This window comes from Carassius gibelio, chromosome A5 (assembly GCF_023724105.1).
Source record: "Carassius gibelio isolate Cgi1373 ecotype wild population from Czech Republic chromosome A5, carGib1.2-hapl.c, whole genome shotgun sequence".
Classification (NCBI taxonomy): Eukaryota; Metazoa; Chordata; class Actinopteri; order Cypriniformes; family Cyprinidae; genus Carassius; species Carassius gibelio.
Genome location: NC_068375.1, coordinates 14,963,039 through 14,985,965, shown reverse-complemented (window position 1 = coordinate 14,985,965; position 22,927 = coordinate 14,963,039). Strand labels below are relative to the sequence as shown.

At 36.6% G+C, this 22,927-nt stretch overlaps 2 protein-coding genes across 3 annotated transcripts in view; one reads left to right on the top strand and one right to left on the bottom strand.

The window, feature by feature from the left end:
* Nucleotides 1–1,111: 1,111 nt before the first annotated feature.
* LOC127996642 (adenosine receptor A2b) lies at nt 1,112–12,870 on the top strand. Its single transcript, XM_052591964.1, has 3 exons — nt 1,112–1,254; nt 1,438–1,906; nt 8,757–12,870. Exons 2-3 carry the CDS (start codon nt 1,587–1,589, stop codon nt 9,478–9,480), a joined length of 1,044 nt encoding a protein of 347 aa, XP_052447924.1. The 5' UTR covers nt 1,112–1,254; nt 1,438–1,586; the 3' UTR covers nt 9,481–12,870.
* A 620-nt stretch (nt 12,871–13,490) lies between these two features.
* zswim7 (zinc finger, SWIM-type containing 7) overlaps nt 13,491–22,927 on the bottom strand; it is a 33,140-nt gene continuing 23,703 nt past the window's right edge. For both annotated transcript variants that reach the window (XM_052591969.1, XM_052591968.1), the window contains exons 5-6: nt 16,231–16,335; nt 13,491–14,317 (exon numbers count right to left, since the gene is read on the bottom strand). In XM_052591969.1, the coding sequence (XP_052447929.1) occupies nt 14,201–14,317; nt 16,231–16,335 (222 nt within the window). In that variant the 3' untranslated portion in view covers nt 13,491–14,200. The remainder of the gene's footprint in view (nt 14,318–16,230; nt 16,336–22,927) is intronic.

Here is a 22,927-nt window from a genome sequence, read left to right as displayed (position 1 = left end):
TAATAAAGGTTTTTGCAATCATATATATATATATATATATATATATATATATATATATATATATGTATATATATAAATATATATATATATATATATATATATATATAGTTTGTTTGTTTGGATTAAAATGTTACTTTTTTTAGAGCAGAAAAAATAATCTCAGAGACATGTCCTACAATATATTCATTCACAAAATGCATATATATTTTCAGATTATCTCTCCTGCCAATGTGATTGACGCAGAAGTGAACTGTGTACAGTTGAGTCCACATTGTAAATCTTTGCCAATTACACAATATTGTCCCTTACTCACTACTCTGACATACCAAGATCTTTTCAGAAATACTACATGCTCAAGTTTCAGAAAATCTGACTCTTGTTCAAAACATCTATAGGCTAAGCACGCAGATAAGTTCAATCAATGTAAAATGTCAATAAGGACAAAAATAGAACCTATCTTAAAGGGCAGATAAACAGACTAGTAAACATGGCAAACGCTTGTCACTTTTTCCAGTAAGAGTTTGCACTAAACCAAGTGAACATCTGCAGTTCATTTTGCCCAAACGCACTCAAGCAACTCCATTCACACCTTCTCCCCCCTCAGGTAATTAATTTTTCTATTAAACAACATTATTAAAGTTTCATTATCGTAAAAAAATTATACTGAAGTCACTGATAGGATATAATCCAAAACGACTGAACTATGATGTAACCCTAACCGTAGACACTGAACTCCGATTGGTCTTTAGTATATTTGCATAATTGTAATCGTTCTTTCTTTGTAATAATTGATAAAAACGAGTTCAGAATGCTAAAGACCACAGAAACTGCCTATCTGTTGCATTCTATTAAATATCATATCTATATCTTCCTCTCCATTTGTTTAGCTATCTATATTTGTGTAGCTTCAGCTTCTGATTTCACTTTAACGTTATTCTTTATCTGCTGTCCAATTGTTATCATTTCTTTAAGGAAAGGAGAATCGAGTTTAGCTAGATTTTTTTTTCTTTATCGTAGCTGTCAGGGGACAGTCTTAAATGCGTGTGGTAACTGCTCATTTCAAATCATCTGAGCCGGGTCGCGCGCGGCTGGGCGTGGCTCGAGCGGTGATGGACAGGCTGTTTCTCAGGCTGTTTTCCGCGAGCTGCTTGAAAAGCCATGTGTTGCGCTCGCGGTGCGTCAGACTACTGCACTGCCGCTTCTGCAACATGTACCACAAGACGTCAAACAAGAAAAAACACCTCTGAAATGAGGGTAAGTAACGCCACCTCATCCAAAAATCCCAGATTTATTGTGACTTTCGTGAATAAGTTTCTACTCGTCAGTGGGAACTTTTAGATATCTGTGGGGAAGGAAACACTGTATTTATCTGCTTCTGAATAATTATTTTCAGAGTGAGTACAAATTAAGCTGTTTTATTATTATTTAAACCAACAGATGGCCGTTTTGGCAAATCACAAACTTTGGAGATCCGTGGATTATTGCAAATCGGTTCTTTTACAACTGGACAAGCAGCACAGAGTGACAGACAGACTCATGACATCCTAACTACTGTCTGGAGGTGTTTCTCAGTGAAGTGTGCGGCAATGGATTCGCTGTACATCGCTATTGAGCTGCTGATCGCCGTGCTGTCCATCTCCGGTAATGTGCTGGTGTGCTGGGCTGTGGCCATCAACTCCAATCTCAAGAACGCCACCAATTACTTTCTGGTGTCACTAGCCGTGGCAGATATTCTGGTTGGCTGTCTTGCCATCCCTTTTGCCATCACTATAAGCGTTGGTCTGCGCTCAGACTTCTATGGATGCCTTTTCCTGGCGTGTTTCGTTCTGGTACTGACTCAAAGTTCAATATTTAGTCTTCTGGCGGTTGCCATCGACAGATATCTGGCTGTAAAAATCCCCCTGAGGTGAGTTCTTTCCCGTTTATTAGCATTTCCTGTCCATTATCCATGAGGGATTCGTTACTACTTATTATTTATGAGTCTTGGTTCTAAAAGCATTTCCTCTATATATAGAGAGTTTTACAGCAGCCTTGATACAAGCTTTGACATTTACACGCGCGTGCACAACATTCCGCGCGTCACACATCAACCTGTTCTTCGCTGTCTTCTGCATTCTCTCCTCTGAATAAAATATCAGGTAGAGCACTTTCTGATTAATATGATATCATTTGCTCACCTAATCTTTACAAACACACAACAAAACGACCAGCATCTTTCCTGAAAGGCCGATATGTTGTGTGTAACCACATTTGAGAGAGAGCGCGAGCAGCAGTTTCTCCGATCAATATGATGCTCGTGCCTCTGTTGAAATTCGTTCGAAGTTCATCTAGTTTATCGAAGTTGAAACACAAAGACTTTTTTCAGGACAGCACACCATGCCACACGCAGTCACAAGCTTTACCCGGCTTCCTGAAATGGATATCGGCCTAATTTTCATAACCCGTGTTAATTCGTGAATCTCAAGAGGGCATTTAAAAAAAGAAGGTAGTTGTCAAAAAACCCTCATAAGAGCAGTGACAAAAATCTTAAGGATTAAACTAGAAATATACAGCCTACTAATATATATATATATATATATATATATATATATATATATATATATATCCCTCTTTGCTTTATTTTAATTATTTAATTATTAATTTAATTATTTATTTTAATATTTTAAAGTCGTAGCCTAAAAGAAAAAAGAAATGAGAAAGCAGCATTAGGTTCATTTGAACTACATGACGGCCTAATCTTGTAAAATCTTAATGTTAAACTACTTAACATTTAAATGTTGTCAATCCTTCACAAGTTCACATTTCAAAGAGATCTTTTTACACAATGCTCAGTGTAACTTGTGCCATCATTCTTCAAAATGATTGGAAACCACAGGAAAGAATAAAGAAAGGAGAAACAAAAGGAATTATATATTGACTGACTGATACACAACAAAGCGTGCATGGTTAATTTCATGCACTCTCTTTCTGCTTCATGCCAAGTAATTACTGAAGCAAACTTGAGACTAAATATTTAGGACTTTTTGTTTCACTTCCACAGCAAACACTGTGTTAAAGGGGTCATATCATGTGATTTCAAGTCTTCCTTTCTCTTTGGAGTGTTACAAGCTGTTTGTGAATAGATAAGATCCCTAACGCTGCAAAGACTAAAGTCTCAAATCCAAAGAGATATTCTTTCTAAGAGTTAAGACTCATCCACATCCTCCTAAAACGCCTCGTTTAAACACGCCCTCACATTTCTACATCACTGTGTGGGAAGATTTGCATAACGCTGGCCAAATGTTCAGGCAAAGGAACGCTAAACTTTATTCTTGCTGTCACAAATGCAGACATGTTTTTTTTTTATGCAGCGCGATGCAAATACAATGCATAAAAAGACAATATAAGTCATTAGAAACCATGATTATGTCCCCACTGGATGCAACAAATGCCTCAACATGTTTCAGAAAGGCAGGGCATAGATGAGAGACAATAATGTACATTATGTGGAAAATAATGTGTTTTTTTAAACTTAAACCACATAAACATTTCATTACACCAGATACACAAAATAATGTTCTTTTTATCAACATCATATGACCCTTTTAAGTGCCGTGGGAATGCAGTTTTTCCTCATCTGGCAGTGTTTTTAATGATAGTGTTGAATAAGAAAATGCTTCCAGTAGGTGACTTTAATGATAAAACTGTTCAGTATACTCCGAATCATGTTACTCTCGCCGTTTCATGGCCAAGATGAACGCATGCTTCTAGTTAAACTGTAGTTACTGGAAATACAGTTTTTGGCACAGCTGTCAGTAAATTCAAGAGGAACCAAGTTTCCTCACTGTGCTGCCAGACAGTATTCCCCGTTCAGTTTTCATTTACTAGACTAGACAACCTCATCTCTCGCTCTCATGCACACATCCTGCGCTCATCTGTTTGTTTCTCTTCTCGTGTAAAAACAAGAAATCTCTGTACTGGCTGTGTTCAGCTACATGTCCACTGACTGAAGGGTCTAAACAGGGTTCAAGTTTCCTAAAACGGTAGGCTGCTATTATATAAATGTAAGCGTGGGCTGGAATAAGAAGGTCTTTCCACTGTTGAGCAAAAGAGGCCTAGAGCATCTTTTTCCTCTGAGTCAATGGTTTTACTGTTAAGTAATAGAAAGAGTGGATTAATGGCATTCATTTTATTTACTCTTCATCGTGTCTTTCCATACCTGTATGACTTACTTTCTTCTAGAAGTCACTAAAGTAAAAAATTCCAACATTCTTCAAAATCTTTTCTGGTTTTATGCAGAAAAAAGAAAAGAAAGTCATACAGGTTCGGAATGACATGAAGGTTTGTAAATGCTGACAGCACTTTAATGTTCATTTAATGTTTTATTTTATTTTATTGAGAACAAAGTGGATTGATGAACTACTGATAAACATATTGATTTTTTAAATTGTGTGTGTGTGTGGGGGGGGGGGGGGGGGTCTAATCAAATTTCTTCAACATTCCAAAGAAAGTGGAATTCTTTAATTAATGACTTTCTTCTGTATAACACAAAATAAGTTCATTTGTATAATTGTAACTTTTATAGAAAATTTTAGCATTTATTTAAATAAACTTTAATAAAAAAATAAATAATTAGATTTATTATTAAATATATGATTATAACCCATGTCCCAGAAGAAAGTCATACGTTTAGAACAACAACAGTTTTATAAGTTTAATGAATTTACACTGTCATAATGTCTAATAAGCCATACTTTAGCTTATATTCCAACATATCTGGAATGCTGTTTTTTTTTTTTTTTTTTTTTTTTTGCAACCTGATATTTTTGTTGCAAACTATTGTTTTGATGCACCTGTTCACATGTGCTAAGAACAAAGCAGTTGAGACCTCCCTTTAGACCCATTGTGTCAACTGTTTTTACTTAAACTGGAGCCTGCTGGCAGAGCTCTGTGGTCTAAAGCGCTAGCGGGGCAGCTGAAGAACGGAAGGGTTAGGAAAGGGATTTGTGTGTGGAATCGAATGAAGGGCTGAGAGAGAGAGAGAGAGAGAGAGAGAGAGAGATGGGGATGCCAGCAGGTTGTTGTCATGCCACAACTAATCCAATCTTCCCTCCATTCATGTGCCCTGAGAGTAGAGGAGAGCTGGCACTGAGAGAGAGGAAAAACATGTTAAAGCTAAAAGAAGTGTCCAACAAAAGGAGACTGTGCTCTTGGAGCTAAATCCAATGACATCATGTGTCCTTGCATCTGGAGAAAAAGAAAATAGAGAGTGATTATAATCAATAATGTGCTACAAAAGTGCCAAGGATGGAGAAAAATAATCTGAACAACTAGAAATTAAAGTAATGGCCTAGCACTAGTAGTAAGTGCACATGCCAAAATTGAGCCATGATGCTGTCAATTCCTGCACTCTATCCCAGAAATAAACAAATAATAATAGATATTAAAAAATAGATTTATTTCTTATATAATGCTAGAGTGGAGTGCCTATGCAGCTGCTGAGGGAGTTTTAAACCAGTTGTCCAGTTGCTTAGAAAAGCTGCACTTTTCTTGAGTATTAAAGCTGCGGTAGGTAACTTTTGACGCTCTAGCGGTTAATAAACAGAACTGCTTGCGTCTTGCGGAAGAACATCGTAGCCGGAACTACTTCAATCTGTTTATGTCTATGAAGAATCACAAAGGTACTGGGTTACTCCGCCGCGGTACCCCCGAAGCAATCTAAAATAGTCCGAGTATAAACACTTATTATAGGTGCACCCTAGTGATTCAGGACAAGCCAAAAACACGGTTTGGAAAATGGATTCATGGTGTACTCGCTTATTATATAAATTTTTCTACATTTTGAACACAAACAAAGTTACGGACATCAGCTCTGATTGGTTATTTTTTACCGGGAGCGATGGAGTTTCTGCAAATGGCAATAGGAGCACTGGGAGGAGCCAGAGGAGCTTGACTTTTTTCACAGATTATCTGTCTCATATTCTACTGTCAGGACATAATGACAGGTTTAATAAATATGTAAAAAATATTTTTTACAAAAGTTCCCTACAGCACCTTTAACTTATAAACAACATAGAAAAATAGAGCACAAATGCTGGAGGACAAGTTATGCACCAGAGTTTAATTATTAAAGAGCCAGTAAGATGAAAAATCTAAGCTTCCTATCACTGTTTATAAGTCCTGTACAATAGGTTTAAATCCATCCAAGGTTAAAAAACATTGTCATTTTGTCAAAATATCATTTTAAAATTACCTCAATTCTCAGAGATCCCCAAACGGTTCGCGCGAAGCCGTTCAAAAGATTTCCCACTTCACGGTAAACAATGCGTTAGCATCTTTTTGGGTTGAATTATGTCTTATTCCTTTCATCGCGAAGCAAACAGTAAAATAAAAAACTTGAACAGTCTCGTTGCTTTTTCTTCTGTTATTGGCGTATTCAAGCCGCGTGCTTCAGTTTGAATCTGAATAGCGCGTTCAGCGCGGGGGCGTGGTCACATTAGATATAATGAAGGGAGATGTGAAAAACGGACATCGCGTTGTTTTCATATGGATTACTTTATCACAGAATATCTGTTAGCAGCACTTGTTACACTTCATTTAAATGACGTGTTTGTAAATGAAGATCAGTGCTCACAGACAAAGGCTGCAGACAGCACACATACTGATAAGACGCTCGGGAGAAAACAAACACATAACTTCATAATCATACTTTGCTTTGTGATTCGGAGATGCTTGTTGGTCTAAATAAAGTTGGTAATGAACCCTCTTTTATGGCCAAACGCTTTGAAAATCCCGCCTTGTACTCAACGAGATTAGAAAAGCAGTCATCAGTGAGGATTTGTTGTACTGCTCTGGTATTGTGGTGAAAATGAATTTTAGTCATTGGTTCTTCTGATTTTCATTCTTTGGCAGTGAAAATAAAACAAACTTGCCTTTACAATTAAAAACACACCGTCTCCTCGACATGATGCTCTCACACCAACCAGAGCGTCTGTGTGGGGGGGGGGCAGGTCAGAGCTTTGTTTCTCCCAACACGGTAGACTGAGATTATTATGCAAAGTGCTCGTAGTGACGTACATAGAGATGGACAAAAGATTTGAAATCTATAACGACTCGTTTCAGCGATTCAGAGTCGACTCCTTACTTTAGAAGCCAATAACTTTATAAATCGTGTACTTTTTGGTTTAATTACTTTGTACATTGTTTACACTGATGGACAGCTACATCATACACTGTAATACAGGTAATTTATGATTTCCCATCTGTGTGGCTCTTTAAGAGTTAGAGATTGGTTCAAATCAAAAAGCTTAAGCCAGTGTTATTTTAGTAGTATTTATACAGTATTATAGATTTTATTAATATTATGAATTTGCTTTTATTTTTTTCAGTTTTTATTTAAAATTTTAATACTTCTTGTACTTGACTTAGTTGTCAAATTAAAATTTCTAATTTATTCATCAAATATTTATCTTTTAGAAAATGATTTTTGCATTAGTTAACCACACTGCCCTAAGTGTATGAGGCTTGTGTACGATGTAAAATGTGGTTCATCGCCTGTGTTTGCGAACCAACATGATGTTATTTTCTCAGCGCTTTCCCACCCCCCTCTATCTGTCACTGGGTCGGCAGCACCACTGATGGCTGTGGCAGCCCAGGTCTTTCTGAGAAAGGTTGTGGTTGGTGTGATGAATAATGCACCTCACGTATTACTCACTTCAGTCCATCAGTAGAAGCAGAATCAGAGCTGTCTGAAGATGCCTGATGAAGAGCCTCCAAGTGAAAGTTTGAGCCATCAGTCACTTCAGTGTTTATGTGAAGCTCTCTTCCCCGTCTCTCTAGTATATGTACAAATACAGTGACCCAAAGCAGTAGTTGAAGACAAATGTTTGTGAGATTTACAACATTATATACTGTACAAAACATTATATTATATATAATTTTTTTTTCATTCTGAGGCCAAAAGTTTTAACTTAAACTTTAGCTTTTTAATGAAATTCATAAACAGTGGGATCCAAAATTCTAGGAGCAAACTGAAATGTATGATTCAAAATGAAATTTAAACCTGGAAATAAGAGTTTTAGAATACTGATCATTTTAAAACGAAAATGTATGCTAGTTTGTTTCTGCAATGGGAAAAAAAATAGTAATAAGGTAATTGCAACTTTATCTTTCAAAATTGAGTCATATACTGAGATATGTGAGATATAAGCTCAAACTCAACTTTCTTTCCTCGTCGAAATTCCGAGTTTACATTTTGCAATTTAGATTTTTGCCTCTAAATTCTGAGTTTACATCTTCCAATTGTTTTCACCACTGAATAATAGAGAAGTTACTTTTTATCACACAATTCTGAATTGTGTGTGTGTGTGGGGGGGGGGGGGTGTAAGAAATGCGATGTAAAAAGTTGCAATTACCTATTCTATATATATATATATATATATATATATATATATATATATATATATATATATATATATATATATATATTTATTTTTTTTATTATTCCATTGCGGAAACAAGCTTCCATAGAAATGTCTTAATTTGAAGAAAAAAATAGTTAGCTCACTAATAATAATAAAGTATATTTGTGACATTGATCATGTGGCTCTTTGTACAGACTAATGCAAGTAAATGCAAAATACAAGATTGTTTGCTAGTGTTTTTAGACTTTTGGACCCTAGCATATAGTGAACATAACCATCACAAGACAATTTTTTTCTTGTTGTTAAAATTTACCAAGTTAATCATCTTTGTTCTTTGTTCACTCATCTGTACAGGTATAAGGAGCTTGTCACAGGGAAAAGGGCAAGAGAGATCATTGCCATTTTATGGATCTTATCCTTCATCATTGGACTCATTCCATTTGTGGGCTGGAACCGTAAACACTTGGCCTGTCCTAGAAACAAACCCAACAGAACCAGCAATAGCAGTGATGCTGCTCCGATGGAAACGGGCTTCTCGCAAAGCTGCCACCTCGAGTGTTTATTCGAGAACGTGGTGGACATGAGCTACATGGTGTACTTCAACTTCTTCGGTTGTGTGCTGCCGCCTCTGCTCATCATGCTGGGCATTTACATCAAGATCTTCACAGTGGCACGTAAACAGCTACGTCAGATCGAGCTCAAATGCAGCGTGAGTAACGGTGAGAATCACCACCACGGCCTGCTGCAGCGGGAGATTCGTGCCGCCAAATCCCTCTCCATCATCGTGGGCCTGTTCGCTGTCTGCTGGCTGCCCGTGCACATCTTGAACTGCCTCACTCTGTTCTACAACAACCTGGAGAAGCCCAGCTTTATCATGAACATCGCCATCATCCTCTCGCACACCAACTCCGCCGTCAATCCCATCATCTACGCCTACCGCATCCAGGAGTTCAGGGTCACTTTTAGGAAGATTCTGAACCGCCATTTCTTTTGTCAGCGGGACGAGTTGTATCGCAGCTCCAATAGAAGCAGCAGTCACAGAGACCAGATTACAATGACCATCGACCCTCTGCTTTAAAGGTCTTTGTCAAAATATATGAGAGAAATGTTTACAGACCAAAGAACTGCAAACAGCATGATCTTGTATTAAGATGATGTCTAGCAGGGCTCACTATTCATAAACCCAATGTGGACACGTTCGAACATTTTGAGGATTTAACATTGAACTGTGAAAAAAAAAAAACTATATTATATAAATATTGCATTTCAGACTGCATTTCCAAGCACGAAGAGACTTTGGAAGCAGCTTTAGGTCAAGCCTTAATGCAGGAATGAAAGTGAAGTGGGGCCGGTGGGCCTCTGAAAGTGCTGAACGAGGACCTGAACCACGTATGAGAAACCTATATGAAAAATAAAAAAATAAAAATTTGGGGGGCAGCTTTAGTTCAGCCTTTAAGGATGTTTAAGAACAGCCCAAAGGAACAATCTGACTTCATAAGGCACATCAGCTGAATACGCCACCATGGAACAGAGAACACAAAGAAACCGACTGAATTGCTTGAATATATTTGTTCCATTTGTTGCTTTTTTTAAAGTTGAGATGACTGGTTTAGACGGCTCAGGAACACAAGGTAAAAGCAAATTTAAGAACCCATAATAGAAAAAAAATCGTAAAACGATTTCCTGCACAGCCAATTATGAAAAATGACCCCACTTTTCAGTTTTCTCATCACTTCAAAGGCACTACTGGTCCATTGACAGCTCAGTTAACCCAACCAGTTCATGTGAAACCAAAACGACTCCTACAGACACACTGGGTACACGGTAGTATCCAGTGACCCCAACTGTGTTTGGACTCAAAATGTGTTGCATTACATAACAAAATGCCATAATACTGAGTTTCTATTTCATATTGTTTTATAGTTTATAACTAATAAACATAGAAATTTCTTTAAAATAAATGCCACTTTGATGTTGTGTTATCTAATGCATTGCATTTTTTGATGTTGCTGAAGGGTACAAATACTTTTGGGGTCAGCGTGTTACTAAATGACCATTACACTCGGTTTCTTTCTGGCATCTACACAAACCATGAGACAAGACTGAGCTGAGCTGCATGAAGTTTGTGTCTAGCTTGATGATCATGTTGAAATGATCCAAGGAACAACTTGAGCTTCATTGAAAGAACATCAATGCAGAGTCACATGATCAATGTCACTCATATACTTAATGACCAAAAAATAGCACACAGCCTTTTCATTTTACATCATGCTTCTTTGTTTAAACTTTTTCAAAGAGTAGAAAAACCCTGTTCAGTTTAAAACCTGTTTATTAGTTTTTGCGGGTTAAATTAGATCTTCACTGTGGTCTCAAATGTCACTGTAATATCAGTGTCCTCAGATTTCTGGTGTCTGTCTGCTAATGTGTCACAGCCCTTAGGAATCAGTTTGTTATTGAATCTCTGACTGTGACAAACTACCCAGACCGAACCGACAGCAGCTGACCTGGAGCAAAGACTGTCTCCTCTGGAGAGAGATTTACAGTGTCACCACCAGAGCTGGACAGTTTATAACAATCTGTAGTGTCAATACTGACACTCTCTTCTATTAATCACCAACCACCTTTACAGTAGAACTACAGATCTACAGAGAGGTCTGCTCTTCATTCATCAGTGTCTTAACTGGCACATCTAGACTACATTTTGACCAATCGCAATTATGATCAGAAAATGATGAAAAACGCCCAGAGCTCTTAACACAGTGATTTGAAGACATGCACCTCAGACACTGAGCTTTGGAGATGTAAGTTTTAATCATCCGATTTTAGATGTAGGCTTCTTCATCCCAATTTCCACCTCTCGCCAATTTTTTCTCCCTCCCCTATATGTCTGTCCAGTTAAATAGGCAAAATATAGCTATATTTAGTGTGTCATCTGAAGAGATCCTGTTGAAATACATTGTACAATGTGTATTTTACATCTTACACTCATTTTATATGTCAGGGTTATATAATATAACCTGACCAAGCGTAGGTCATGAGAACGCCTTAAACTCTTCTTTTATTGAGGATCGGCCATAAAAAGTTAAAGCAACATCAAAATTTTTTGCACATTTTTTGGCTCAGTTAAAAAAAAAAAATCCTTTATTGATGTTTGGATGGTTAATTCAATATTCAATGTCTTTTTCTGTAATGTTTTGGCATACATTTCTTTGCATTGTTAGGTTTTTATAATTGATTTTAGGTTCACAAATCAATAGGTATATTTATATGCACCAATTTTTGTTAATTGGAATGAATGCAATCCGATTTAAGAAAAGCTGTTTATATAAACCCTAAAAGATGCAATCTGATTCACATATTTGTTTACATGTGCATTACATGCATTCCACACAAAACTTCAGTGAGCTCCGTTCAGAACTGAAGACACCGCGATAAAGTCACTGGAGCGACAGTGAGCATCATTGTGTTTTTTTACCTTGATAACATTACCAAAAAGGAACTGACATGTCAAAAGACCTTTTTTAGTAGTTCATAAGAAATAAGAAGTAATAAAACCCACTCACATGGTGTTTTTGAATCTGATTAGAAATACCAGATTCAATTGGTTCATTGGCTTTCTGAAGCGTTTTACAAATAAGGACACATAACTTGTGGTCTAACATGATCATAAGTTAATGAGCACACATTTAGAAGTCATTTTGAAATGATTTTTTTTTGGTAGTGAATTGTAACTGTGTCCAGGTGTGATTCAACAAAGAAGCAAGCAGTAAACCTAGGCTAATGTGATGATTGGCAGACATTTGATCATTTACTTGATTTTTATTTCAGTAAGAGTGAATGGTTATTGGTCCAAAATCCCACTCCACAAACTATATTTTCTGGGTGAACTATTCTTTTGATACCCGACTCAAACTGACAGATGCACTGATGTGTTTGTCCCTGACAGTGACATGCCTTCCCTGACTACAGCTGTGCCAGTTTCTATTTATTGAGGGGAAGAAAGCCGTCCTTGAGCAGTATTTTTGTGTTTTTAAATATCTAAATGATGTAAATGTACAGAGATTTGTTAATGTTTGCAAGGGCTAAACTACAGGAGTGTGCCAGACATCTGGACATTCCCATGGAGACGAATCTGTATGCACTGCAACCGTGTTAGCTGATGTTTTATTCCTTTACTGAAGTACTTTCTGTTGAAAGCAGAAACACAAAAGGCCTTTTCTTAACCAGTCAAGTGTACCTGATTTAATTTTTGCCTTTGGAGCAAACAGAAAAGAGTTTGTGCTTTAAATTGTGTATGTTTTTGATGTGTATTTGTCACTAATTTACATACACTGTGTTGTTCTCTTGTATGTGCTGAAAGAAAATAGTTTCATGACAAAAACCTTTAGCATCAAAGAAGTCTTGTTATTTAACATGAATAAATCTCTATGTATGGTGAATTATTTTATTAATAAAAGATGTTTATATATCTTTTGCGCCCTCTTTATATGAAAGTTGGACAGTTTTAGCTAGGCCTAACTGTGCTGTTGAATATCAGCGGCCGGTTGTTCAGAAAGAAAGTGTGTCTGTCTGTGTGTGTTGTGAGAAACTGCACATGCAGCCTTTGTTCAAATAAACACTTCCACCAAAGCCAAAGCCACAAAGTCCAAGAATCTAGCCGAGCTGATACACTGTTTTCATTCATTTGGCGGGTATACCATATTCCAGTTCCCTAAATTATAAACATCTCATTATTAAATACCACATTCTCAAACACTTAAACACACTGCAAAAACACAAAAACTGATACTTAGTTTATCTACAGTTTGTTATCCATAATTATGCAGAATCATTATACAATATGAATTGTGTGTCTGTATGTATACAGCGAGAAAATGTAACCGGGGTCAGTTTCAAGCACTAAGTCAGGTTGTAAACTTTGCACAATGCAATTTTGTTTTAGTTTTCTATTTTCCATTGCCAATCCCTTCCAAGCTAAATATGTTGGAAGTAATATCTTACAGGACGACAGACGTAATCACACAAAATATGGAAACTGAAATGGACACGCATTATATCAGCACAGATGGAGCGGCACGGCAAGACACATTACATACACATGCTTTTATTTCAGTACGTTCTGCTTTTGGTGTTCGCTCTGGTTTAACTTGCAGTGTTTCAACTAGCACTGTTCGAAAAGATATCTTAACCAAATATCCTTATAAAGAGTCATGCTTTGACTACAGTATGTTTACATTACAATAGAATTAGAATTACAAAAGGACTACAACAGAATAAAGGCCAAATGCATCCTGCATATTAAATGCTATACAGTAAATACAAAACATATACTGAAAAAAAGAAAACACGTAATAGTTCTAAATTTTATGAACGCAAAACTAAATTTGGCTGAGGAAAACAAGTCGAAAAGTGGAGTATTTAAGCCTTGTGGTCTCATTGTTTGTTGCCGAGTCAGTCAAGGGTGCGGAACCTTCAAACAAACGGAAACTCCCAAAATAAACCCCATCGTGCTGCTCAATGAACAGATGTACATTCTCTGGTGCCAACTGATGAAAGATTTTGCATACACAAACATCTGGTATTTAGGGACATAGATTTGCTTATTTACTTACTTTCACAGCAATTTTGAATATTCTAGGACAGATCATCTCTCTATACAAAAAAAAATAAAAAATACTGGGTTTTAATTTAAATACACAACATTTTCCTAAAGATGAGTCCATTAGAATGACTATAAATATCTCAATTCCTGCATGGGTGTTCTAATCAGAGTCTCTCTCTCCTCCAGGATCAGTTATTTATGTGCTGGCCTCAGTTTGCCCTGAGAGAATGTGGGTCATCTGCTGATCTGAGACCTGTTCCTGCTGGCACAAGCCCATGGCCTGACTCAGGCAGGCGGCCAGGAGGTGCTTACACTAGAGAACACAGACACGCAAAACAGTTCAATAAAGTAACACTTAATCATGCTAAAAACTGAGTTTTGACTTGCCTGAAAATAATATTACATAAACAAGCTATTCTCACACCAGTCTGGTTATATACAGAGTATAGAAACAGTATCGCTTGAAGATCAGATATGTTTCACGTTAATATTTATTGTGTGCACCCATCTGTTTTCTATTTATGGTGACTGCACACATGATAAATGCATCAGCGGGATGCATGTTCACCAAAGCTTGACGTTCATCACATAACAGAAATATAAACCAGATTACAATGAAGGAGAATATTAGTGTCGCCCAAAACAAGATGACTGACAATGAAAGCTGAAAAGGGGAGAAAAGACGCACTTAACAGGAAATATTAATGTGGTGAGTGACTTTATACTATGAAGAACAGACTGTATTTGCTTCATTCACACTTCAGTGTTGGTCTACAGGCCCCAGATACCGAGAGCATCAAGCCACCAACCTCGTGTCTGATGAGAACCTCACGTCATGTTCTTGTGTTTTATCTTTGGGTCAGACGGCAAGCCGCTGAGAGCAGGCAGGTTAATCACATTTGAGACATTTTCAAGCGCATCAAGCAAATGCTAATGCATTACGCAGAGGGCTAGAAATAAACAAGGAAATCATTCCTCTCGGATCGCATTGGCATAAAATGCATTTATATATCATTGCAGTTTGATGATAAAGTGAGGTCATGCTATCAGAGTGAAGCCGTGCATTTTGGAGTCGTCTCTGGATTTTCTTTCTCAGACTTGAGGTCTAATTTTAGTCTCATTCTCTCCCCTGGGCTCAAAACCAGGCTGATACACATGCAACTTTGCAGCAACAGATACAGTTGAAAAGGAGCCACAGCATCAAAGGACAGACAGTGGATGGGAATAACCACAGCAAAGAGCAGATGAAGAAGAGAGCCAAGGAAGATATTTAAAACAAAAGCAGGCAAATAAAGTAGTGTTGCAACTATAATGGGTTTTAGTAATCAATGAGTCAAGCATTTTGCATATCCAATAATCTGATCAACTAGTAGATCATATTAATTGTCTAACAACTATTTAGAATTCATTTCGGTCAGTGTTTTAGCTAATGGTTAGATGTCAGCTATACAAACAAGCAAACGAGAAAATGCAGAAAATAAGATGGGAATGCAGATGCACAAACACACACACACACACACACACACACACACACAGTGGGTCAAATGTTTGGAATAATTCAGATTTATGTTTTTGCAAGATGTTCAGCAATGATGCATATATTTGATCAAAAATATAGTAAAAACAGTAACATTGTGAAAAACTGCTGCTTACTGCTTTTAATGTCGTAATATATTTGAAAATGTAAATTCCCGTCATGAAAAACTGAATTTCCAATCTTCAGTGTCACATGATCCTCCAGAAATCATTCTAATATGATAAACTGCTCAAGAAACAATTCTAGTTTTGATCAGTGTTGAAAACATTTGAAGCATCCTGCTCAGCCATTGAAAACTGATTCATATTTTGGTGCAAGCAGCGATACATTTAGGATTTTTGTAATATCATACATGTTTAAAATCAAATTTGTTCCATTTAATGCATACTGTACCTGCTTAATAAAGGTATTCATTTCTTTAAAAAAAAAACACATTTGAACAATCTGTAGTGTCAGTTTCCTGTAGAACTGTATTCAACATTGAAAATAATAATAAATGGTATAGTTATATTATATAACTGTACTAATTTTACTGTTTTTACTATATTTTTAATCAAATAAATAATAACACCCAGTGTGTTTACTTATATTGACAGAAATACAGAAATGATGAAAACCGCTAAACAGGAAGAGGGTCTCGGGGTCTGTGAGTGCAGCTGTGTGTGAGCAGAGAGAGGAAGTGACCTCACCATCAGACTGTCGTTCCTCCTGAGCACAGTGAAAGAGAATGCGGGGCACGGACAGTAGTGGCAGGAAGTGAAGCACGTGTACAGACGCCCTGATCCTCCTAATACCTGACGGAGAGAGAGATACAGAGATTGAGAGAAGTGACACTGACATATGAGACGTGTGTTCAACATCACAGCTGCGTCTCTAGAGGATTTCAGCTTCCAGAAATACACACTTTGATTTCACTGTGTCAGAGAGCGCAGGCTAAACAACGGCTAGATCGCTCTATAACCATCACTTACAAAACACTTTACAATAAAGACATCAAACCAAACAACAAATATGTTATTTGTCAATGATACACACATGCGCCCAGATTTTAGGTTTAGCTCTAAATTATTTAGTCAAGTGTAATATAAGGGAAAGTGTATTTTTATGTAATTGGTCACCAGTTCACTTTGGAGTTCACCCAAAAATGAAAATTGTATCATGATTCACTCACCGTCATGTCTTTTTCAACCTGAATGGCTTTCCCTTTTTATCTCTGGAACATTTTTTTGAGAAATGCCTTTTCATTTTGGGGTGGACTATCCCTTTAAATAGTGCTGCAGTGTCACAATTCTTGAAGTACATATTTCTTGAATTCGAGATCCAAAATGATTACAGAATTTATTGAAAGTCATGCTTGACATTTCAATAAACCATGTAACCTCATGCACAACCACACTCAAAAAGATTCTGCGCCGCCGATTCCCTTCAGGGGTTTGCCACTGAAGAAAAGAAAATCTCATAAAAAAAGGGTAATAAGAACTAACAAAATCTAATAAGTAGAGACACTTTGCAGTTCAATTCTCATTTGGAAATGCTGCCATTGTGTGCATTATGACACGTCTTCATTCTTCAAGAGGAAAAGCCTCCAGTTGTTCGAGGAATGAAGGAGGTGGAAATCTCATTTGCATTCTGCGCTCTGGAATGTCCCGGAGAGATCCAGCGATGTGGGGATCTGATGAATGGCAAGGTCATGAGATGTGTTCGATTTGTTTAGCAGTGGATATGGGAGCATCACCGTTCTGGATTATGGGAACATCATGTGTTTCTGTACAATAGCTTCATATTTCTGGGCTGTTATAGAATCATATACAGCTCAATAATTAAGTCCAAATTCACCCGCATGACCCCAGGCCATCCTATGGTTACACAAAGAATAAAATAAAACCAAAAAAGTGTCTCAGTGCAATTATGGGATGGCAAAGGCTGTAATAATTAAATGCATATGTGCTGTGTTTCAGAGTGAAGCGTGGCTCTGTGTTCTTACACGTGAGCAGCTCATTATCAGCCGGTGTTTACAGCATCTTAGAGCAGCTCTGTTCCACACAAACCTTGTCTCTGCACCTGCTTTGAGTTTGGGTTTAACCTCAGTTAATAATACAATAAACGCCATCCATCTTCCAATACTTCAAGCACGTTTCAACTAAAGAAGCTTTGAGGACATTCTATTTTCACTCAAATTAAAGTTTGACACTTTAATGTTTGAAAATGTAGTAGTCAAGTATATACATTAGTATTGTAATTCTACAATTATAATGTAAAATAAATTATAAAGAATTTGATATTATTACAATGATATATGAATTAAATAATATATTCGAGTTATATATTATTTTTCTTAAAAATACATTTTTATTGTAAACTGAAATATAACAATATTAAACCTTTTGGTAACACTTTCTATGAAGCCCCTATTTATAAAACATTATAAAGGTATTCTTAAGGCGTTATAATGAATCCATAATGCATTATAAAAAAACTTATGTTATCAATTCATGAATAATCATAACAACAATTAGAATACATCATAATGCTTACGTATTTGTGGTTTTAAGTTTAAGAGTATGATTATTTATAACACTCAATGAACACTATATTAAATCTACTTCATTTACAGTATAATGGACTGTATCATATCTTGACATTGTCTAACTACAGCTTGTGAGTGGTTAGATGTTGAGTGTTATTTGCTTATGTTAATTCATTGATGTGAGCTTAATACTCCAACTGAAAAAAATGCAATGTTTTATATGGTAACATTTTATTTTTATGGTCCCCTAAATCAATCAACTATAAGCAACATTGCAACTACATGCCAACTAACTCTCATTAGAGTATTAGTATGCTCAAGAATATGCACAATAATTTGACACACTTGCAAAGACACTTATAGTCAGTTTATCTGTTGGTTGACTATAAAAATAAAGTGTTAGCATAAATTTACAGTAGCAGACATACTAATACTCTAATGACTGCTAGTTGAGATGTAGTTGCAGAGTTCCTTATCAACAGCGGCCTAAACCATCAAAATAATCAAACTGATATTACAATAAAAATAGTAATATCATAATATCAAATGTGTCATATTACACATTCATCTGATCTGATATCTGATCGTATGGCTATTAGAGAGAAGAAAACGGATATATATATATATATATATATATATATATATATATACATATATATATATATAAACTAATATTATTACTTATAAGTGGTCTTTGACCGCTTTAAGTAGCATCAGAAAAATGGCAAGATAAGAGACTTATAATACATTATAACTATTAGAAATATAATCCATTGCAAAAGTGGATGCAACTTGTTCATTGTGTTATAAATCATCATACTCAAAAGCTATAACCACAAATAAGTAAATATTATAATATTAAAACTGTTCTTATTCATGAGATGATATAACATATTATAAGGTTTTTTATAATGCATTAGACATTCATTATAACGCTTTAAGAATACCCTTATAATCCATTATAAATGAAGGCTTCATAGAAAGTGTTACCAAACTTTTTGTATTTATTTGGTAATTTATATTTGGTAATAAATAACAATAATAAACTGATACAGGGCCAAGCACCTGGTGGTGCTTTAGTGCAGTGCACAGCAAAAACAGCTGAATTTAAATGAACATGAAATACACCCAGTTCAGAATTATAAATGAACTCAGAATGAACAGGAGTCCAAATGAAAATAAAAAAAAAAAGTTGCACCACACAAGAATGAAAACCACAATCTCCAGGTCAAGTTAATGTGGCCCAGATCTTGCTGCACCACTGAGAAAACTGGTGTTCACAGATGCTGAAGTTCAGAAGTTCACCTCCGAATCAATTCAAAGTTAGGAATCTGCACATAAATGCACTGCAGGTCATTTTTAATAGATTCAGATGAGATCATCCGTGGAAAGTCTCGATGCCTGCAACAAAAGCAACTTCTGCATCATTTCTTGCCACAGTACTTTTGTGTTCTGGGCATGTGTCACACTGACTGTTGAAACCACAACAGAAAGTACTCAGGATCACACTGAGCTAGTTTCAGCAGACTGCTGACAAGAAGTTTCATAGTGAGAAAGAGCTCATAAAAAAAAAAAAAAAAAAATCTGATTAGCATGTAAAGCTGACTTAACACTAACACAGCTTATGGTAAACTTGATAGCAAACTAACATAAGACAACAAACGCAGGCATGATCAAATACAGAGAGGTATTTCTTGGGAACAGAAGCTTATATCAGTCAGTCCCTCCAGAAAAACGCGGGTTTTTTTTTTGTGATTGTTGCGGGCAAAAATCCTTGATTTTGCGGCAGGTTTTCTTAAAAAGTGCGATGGAATATGCGGGATATTTTTGCAATTTTATGCGATGAAATTGCGTGAACTTGCAAAAACTGTGGTTTGATGAAAAAGAGAAAAAAAGGTGATTCCCCCAACACCTTTTTCTCACTAGGCTACTACCTTAATGTAAAGAGTAATTTCTTATTACTTCCTATGATAAGCGAGCATTCTAAATCACAGAATATTTAAATTGCAATCTCTTACTGCAACGTAAATTATTTTACACACTACTCATATAATTACAACTGTAAGTTTTTGGTACTGTTCTGTAACAAAAAGTGCAACTGTAAAGTTGCATCAACTTCTGAATGAAACTACAACAGTGTTAGTAACCTAGTGTGAAGGGGGTGTTGGGGGAATTACCTTTTTTTCTCCATTTCATCAAACCGCAGTTTTCGAAAGTTCCCGCAATATAATTTGGCTCCACTGCCATGTAACAAATCGGGAAACTGCTTGGCGCGTTCTTTTGCGCTTATTTTTGTTGGCAAATAAGAATGATTTGCGCACTTCAAGTTTCACCCTGGTTTCGCCGCGGAGTTTGCAGATGACACGTAATTACGTCACTTCATAAGGTTCCCATGGCAATAGGGGAAAATACTTGTGTGAAGTAAACGCAACATTTTTCAACTTTCTGCTAATATATATGTGAGTTTTTTTGCAACGAAAATACAGGGATTATGAAATCATGCTAGCCCCGCATATTTTGCTTTCTGAAATCAGTAATTTATGCGGCAAAAGAGCGGCGTATTTGAAAAAATGCGACCCCGCATAAATATGCGGCCTTTGGCTGATTATGCATTAAATCAAGCGATCGCGTAATCACGTTTCTGGAGGGACTGATCAGTATTAATTTAGTCATTTCTATGCGTCTCGGTTCAAAGATCATCTGCTCAGATTTTGGACTAGCCTTGGAGGTACCTCTGGGACATGCCGTCGATGATCCTTTTAATTTGGTGCCAATACGTCAAATGGTTCAAAAGATATTGCAATTCAAATCATTTTTCACAGATTCGGAATGACCCAAGGAATCCATAGGGATCAAGATTATGATTTTCTGATTACCTGTTCTAAAGCTATTATCAAAAATGACAAAAAATTTTTTTTAAATAATTAATATCTCACGATCCATAAGTTCCCCTGTTGCCAAATTTGGAATAGAACCTGAGATCATGGTGCTGATGAAGCATACAGAGTTTCATTTGATTGATCAATGTTTGGATGAGATACAGCCTCTGAACCAATTTTGGGTCAACATCATTAAGTTAACATAACTTCTGAACAGATGAATAACAAAATTCTGTTCAGTTCATCTCTGCTAATTTTGACAAATTTTGAACGAGTTGCGAAAAAACTGAGAACTGTACTTTTTAAAAAGGCCACTACTGTAATGGGTGGAGCCTTAATGTAAGCTGTTGAATGGGTTCACCATGAAGAGAGTAATCAGATGAACTAAATCAATTTTTTCCAGAATAAAGGGTTTAAAAGTTATAACCATTTGAAAAAGGAATTTTCGGACTGGTGGTGGTGCTATATAATCGGACCCCAAAGTTGGTCAGATCACTATTTATGACAATCACTACAAGTAGGCAAAATTGCATAATTTTCCCATGTTACCCTTCATAGTCAGTTCAGTTCATTTATTTCTACAGCACTTTTCAAACAACAAGGAGTTGCTCCAAAGTACAGATATTAATAAAACATTTTAGTAAGGGAAAGATCACATCATAAAACAATGACACAAAACCATAAAAAACAAAACTTCACTCGCAAAGGCTACAGAGAGGAAGTGCATTTCTAAACGACTTTTAAAAAAGCCTAACGTAGGATCAGATCTGATATGAAGTGGTAGGTTGTTCAATAATTTAGGAGCAGCTACAGCAAATAGGGCTGCCACCAACTCTCAAGAGGTTGGAAGAAGAAAGAAAACATACGCAATAGATGCAACAGCCCCTTTAGGGCTTTCCCCCTTATAATTATTATTATTAGTTAATAATATATACTTTAATATAATATATAATATACTATAATTATAATTACTATTTTATTTGTATTCTACTATTACAGTCATGGGGGCAGTCGTGGTATAAAGTTAAGAGAGTCGAACTTGTAATCTGAAGGTTGTGGGTTCGAGTCTCAGATCCGGCAAGAATTGTCGGTGGGGGAAGTGAATGTACAACGCGCACTTCCAACCTCAATACCACGACTGAAGTGAGACACTTGAGCAAGGCACTGAACCTCCAACTGCTCCCCGGGCGCTGCTGCAATATGGCTGCCCACTGCTCCAAGAGGGTTAAATGCAGAGCACGAATTCTGAGTATGGGTCACCATACTTGGCCAGACTTCACTTTCACTGTAAATTTTTTAAATCACATTTTAAAATCACAATCCCAATTTTTATCAGGAAAGGAGGGGGAAAAAGCAATGAAATGTAAATCTTACAAGTGGTTCTATAATATACCTTCAACTTTCCATAAGCTTCTTTCTTTTTCCCCATAGCTGAAGTCTTGGTACTGAATGTAACTCATGAAGGTATTATCGTGATAAATAAATCTTAGCGTTGCGGAAAACTCATCAGACCACACACTCCATTATCAGGCAAACACTGATAAATCCCCTGTAGAGAAGCTGCTCATCTGCCCTGTGAAGAGAAAAGGCCTCGCTTTGTCAAAGACTGACACCTCATTGTGGGTGAGTCACACAGAGGATAATTAGAAACATGGAGCCAAAGGAGTGAGAGCAGTGCAAAGGCCAGAGCCGTCGCAGCAGGAGAGAGCAGGAATGATCCTGACAAAACTCAATACTTACAGACTGATACTGCGCACCGCTTCAGTGCTCACATATTCATAATCCAGCCTGCACAACATACATTACTCTGGTCTTTCTCACATTACATCCCGTCTTGGCTTTGAGAGGAAGATTTTGACAGACCATTATCCGACGGCCAGCAAACATCAAAATGTTTTGTAACATCAGTTTTATGTGAAGTGATGCTGGAAATTCAGCCAGGTCAAATTAGAGATTCTTTTAGACACAAGATGACATTCC

Excerpts from the sequence above, each read along its gene's own strand:
- LOC127996642 (XM_052591964.1), top strand. The coding sequence starts at position 1,587 with ATGGATTCGCTGTACATCGCTATTGAGCTGCTGATCGCCGTGCTGTCC. Across the intron at positions 1,907-8,756 it reads GCTGTAAAAATCCCCCTGAG|GTATAAGGAGCTTGTCACAG; the intron begins GTGAGTTCTTTC and ends TCATCTGTACAG.